The 3,874-nt window shown below is 31.4% G+C and overlaps 1 protein-coding gene across 1 annotated transcript in view; it reads left to right on the forward strand.

Moving 5' to 3' along the window:
• The first annotated feature begins 1,280 nt into the window (after positions 1–1,280).
• Positions 1,281–3,874, forward strand: part of LOC107714946 (trypsin) — a 7,552-nt gene continuing 4,958 nt past the window's right edge. Inside the window, exons 1-2 of the mRNA XM_016520943.1 lie at positions 1,281–1,347; positions 3,494–3,653. Coding sequence (XP_016376429.1) covers positions 1,293–1,347; positions 3,494–3,653 — 215 coding nt within the window. The 5' untranslated portion in view covers positions 1,281–1,292. The remainder of the gene's footprint in view (positions 1,348–3,493; positions 3,654–3,874) is intronic.

The raw sequence follows: 3,874 nt of genomic DNA on the forward strand, positions 1-3,874 counted from the left end.
TATATATATATATATATATATATACAGTATATATATACACAGTATATATAAACATTTTAAATTACATAAAAAATCAAAATAAAACAAATGTTAACTTGAATAAAATATAAAAACTTAAACTTGTTTTATTTTAGCTAGCTTCCAAGGCAACATTTCTCATTTTCATCTAGTTTAACTTGATGTACTAAAAAATAAAATTGAAATGAAAATGAATAAATACTACACTGACGCATATAAAAAAATAAAAAAATAAATAAAAAAAAGATTCACAAAAACACAGCAAAATTACTAAAACTTTAACTAAAATTAACATGAAAGCAGAAACTATAAAAATAAAATCTAATTCAAAATATTAACAAAACCCAATGATACTAAAATAACACTGCTTTTAACTTATTTTGTTTTGTTTTATTATTTTATTTTATTCTATTTTATTTTTTAAAATTATTTTTATTCTTTTCATTCCGGGTTGTAGGTTAGGGGTTTTAAATTGTGAAAAATTCTGGTAGTTTTCTGTTAAAAGGTGCTCAAAATTATAAAAATTAAAAAGAAAAAAAAAGTGTCATCTGAAATCAAATGATCCAGTTTAGCCATTTTATGCAATTACTTTTGACTGGTTATTTTATTATTTATTTTAAATCTCTTTCTATTCTGTTCTTTTCGAGTTGTAGATTAAGTTTTGTTGAAATTGTGCAAATGATTTCTAATAACGTTCAGTTAAAAGGGACTGAAAGTTGTATATTAAAATGTTTTTTAATATATATATATATATATGTATATATAACTGGTAATATTGCTCCGAAAAATGACCAAAAGGATCATTTGATTTCAAATTACACTTTTATTTTTTGGACATTTTTAAAGAAATGACAGTTTAAATTGAATTAAGTCTCTAGATACTTTATGGGGCCACTAAAAGCATTAGTAATATAAACCAAAAAGCCTTATATAAGACAGAATAATAAAAGCTACAGTAAATCTGACTGATTCTTTAACTGCAGAATTTAATCTGCGATATGACGCAAATAGCATGTGACGTATGCATTTGTACTGATCCTAAATCAAACCCAAAACAAAAGTTCACAGGTTCGGTTAAGAAAGCTTCAATTATATATTGTTCCCGCTCTCAGACGACATTGTGACCATGGAGACGGAAATAGGAACTAGGAAACCCGAGAATGCAGAGGTGATCCTTCCCCAGGTGAGGAATCAGAGTACCTGAAGCAAAGCTCCTCTCAGTCTGGTCTGCACCTGTGGATGTGTCCGTCTCTGCTGTCTGTGTCTCCATCAGTATGAACCTGCCGCTGCTTCTGCTCTGTGTTCTCCTGGAGCTCCTCGTGTTGAGCTGTAAGTACAGATTTATACTTCAGTCCTACAAACTCCTTTCAGTGCATTAAGACAGTATAGCGGCATTGAGTGTTGTGGCTTGTGGAGCAGTCGTATACTGTACCTTGAGCAAAGCAATGATCTGTAAGTGAAGTTTTTACTGCAAAAAGACACTTAATCTTGCAACAACAAAAAAAAAGGTTTGGGTGACTTGCTATGAATTTTCATGTGAATAATAACATGACATTATTATAATAATTTACTTTTGGTTTTATAATGAAAATAATATTAATAATAATAACATCATTTTTTTTTTAAACAAAATAAATTGATGGCACATTGCAATGTTATAGATTCAATCTGTCAACCTACAGGAATAAAAAAAATTTAATACAAAAATAAAATAAAAAATGTTTTAAAATCTCAAGAGAAAAAGAAAAGAGAAAAAAATAACAAATTATAATAAAAAAAAAACCTCTTCTTTCTGTAACATAATATATATATATAATATTTTGCACATATTTAATAAAAAAGCTATATAAATTTTAGAAGTCTCCTCACGACTTTGAAAAGAAATGTGCTACAATTTGCCAAAATAACAAACTCTGCAATATTAAGTCAAAGATCTCAATATGAACTCATAGTTTCTCATCAGATTTGCTTCTCCTGAGAAAAAGACCCAAAGTCACCCAATACAAACTTTTTTTAGTGCTGTCAAATGATTAATCGTGATTAATCGCATCCAAAAAAAAGTTTTTCTTTACATAATATATGTGTGTGTACTGTGTATATTTATCATGTATATATAAATACACAAACATACAGAATATATTTTGAAAATATTTACATGCATTTACATGTATATATTTATATTTGTATAATTTATATTAAATATAAATATATTTAATATAGAAATATAACATATTTTTCTTAAATATATACATGCATGTGTGTGTATTTATATATACATAATAAATATACAAAGCACACATATTATGTAAAGAAAAACTTTTATTTTGGATACGATTAATCGTCTGACAGCACAAATTTTTTTATTTAGAATTTTACTGACACACTGATGTTTAAAAGACATGTACTGTAAAATAATAATGCCAAGTTTTCTAAGTTAAAATAAATAAATAAAGATTGCTATAGAAGACATTTTGGATCTGACTTTTAATACTGGGTAGTTTATTTTTTATTTTTGAAGTTTTGTCAGTGTTGTGATTTATTTAGTGCAGAAATGAAATATGAGGACAAACTAAAAGTTTATTTTCATTGATGGCTGTGCCCTTCATCCTGACAGCCTGCTCACTGAGCGAAATCCAAAGAAGCCCGAACAAATCGTTTTTCATTACCAACACGAAAAAAAGCCCTGCAAAGCAATTATAAATCTTAGAATGTGCAAAAAAATCTTAATCAATCCATCAGATGCTGGAATCTAACGTAAAATCGCGCTGAATAATAAACAACCACAACAAAGCCGTTTAAATCCCCAAATGCTGTAATTTAAATCCATAAACACTGATGTTCAGCACTGTTTACTGTTTTTCGCTACTTCACGACATAAACAGCAAACAATAGAAGTACATAACCTCTTCATGTACGGGGAATTCAACGCTTTGTGCCCTTTAACGTTTAGGATTTCGTCACGTTGAGAGCTTCATAAAGCAATCTGATAAAGGTCACACTGCTGCCAATCCTCGTGAGGTCTAAGGTCATTCAATCAAGGTTGCATAATAGATTCAAATCCAGCACGCACGTGTTTCACACGGGCAGAATGAAGGCCTGCTAATATTGTAACCTATATATACAGCTGCCTAATTGTTAAATGCCGATCAATATGCCCAAGGGCAACATATAGAGCAGGGATGACTTTCCAGTCACCAGTCAAATCAAACGCGAATCATCTGTTCGTGACGCACATGTTAGGAAATTATAGTCTTGTGTGGACAGATTTAGATGGGGGAAAAACCCATATTGTTTACGCCGCATTGTTCGGTATTGACTTACTGTAAAACAAATTTAGCAACCTTAAGTTACACTCTCTCCTTCCGAGACAAAGGTTTGGAGTCAGAGCGGCCTCCACGTGCGCGCATGTGAAAGGAACATCTAGAGACTGAAGATGCTGTCAGTGAATTCACGTGTCTGCTGGTTTGTTTCTCAGGTCAGGATGTGAGACAGGTCCGTATCGTGGGTGGATACGTCCCGGCGCCGTACTCCATCAGATACATCGTGTCCATTCAGAGCGCCACGGGCCAGCACTTCTGTGGCGGGACCTTGATTAACAAATACTGGATCCTGACCGCAGCACACTGCAATATAGGGTAAGATCAGCATTAGTCGACACAGTAACTGTTGTAATTGAGCATTTGTATACATATTGTATTTTAGATATTCAATATCAGGTTAGTCAGTGTGTGTTTTTCCATTTGGCGAGACTAACTCACCGAACAGATGTTGCGTTCATCTGAGGTGATTACCATAGCAACAGTTTGGCACTCATGCGTTCTATATATATATATATATATATATATATATATATATA

This window comes from Sinocyclocheilus rhinocerous, unplaced genomic scaffold, assembly GCF_001515625.1.
Source record: "Sinocyclocheilus rhinocerous isolate Xijiao unplaced genomic scaffold, SAMN03320098_v1.1 scaffold28, whole genome shotgun sequence".
Classification (NCBI taxonomy): Eukaryota; Metazoa; Chordata; class Actinopteri; order Cypriniformes; family Cyprinidae; genus Sinocyclocheilus; species Sinocyclocheilus rhinocerous.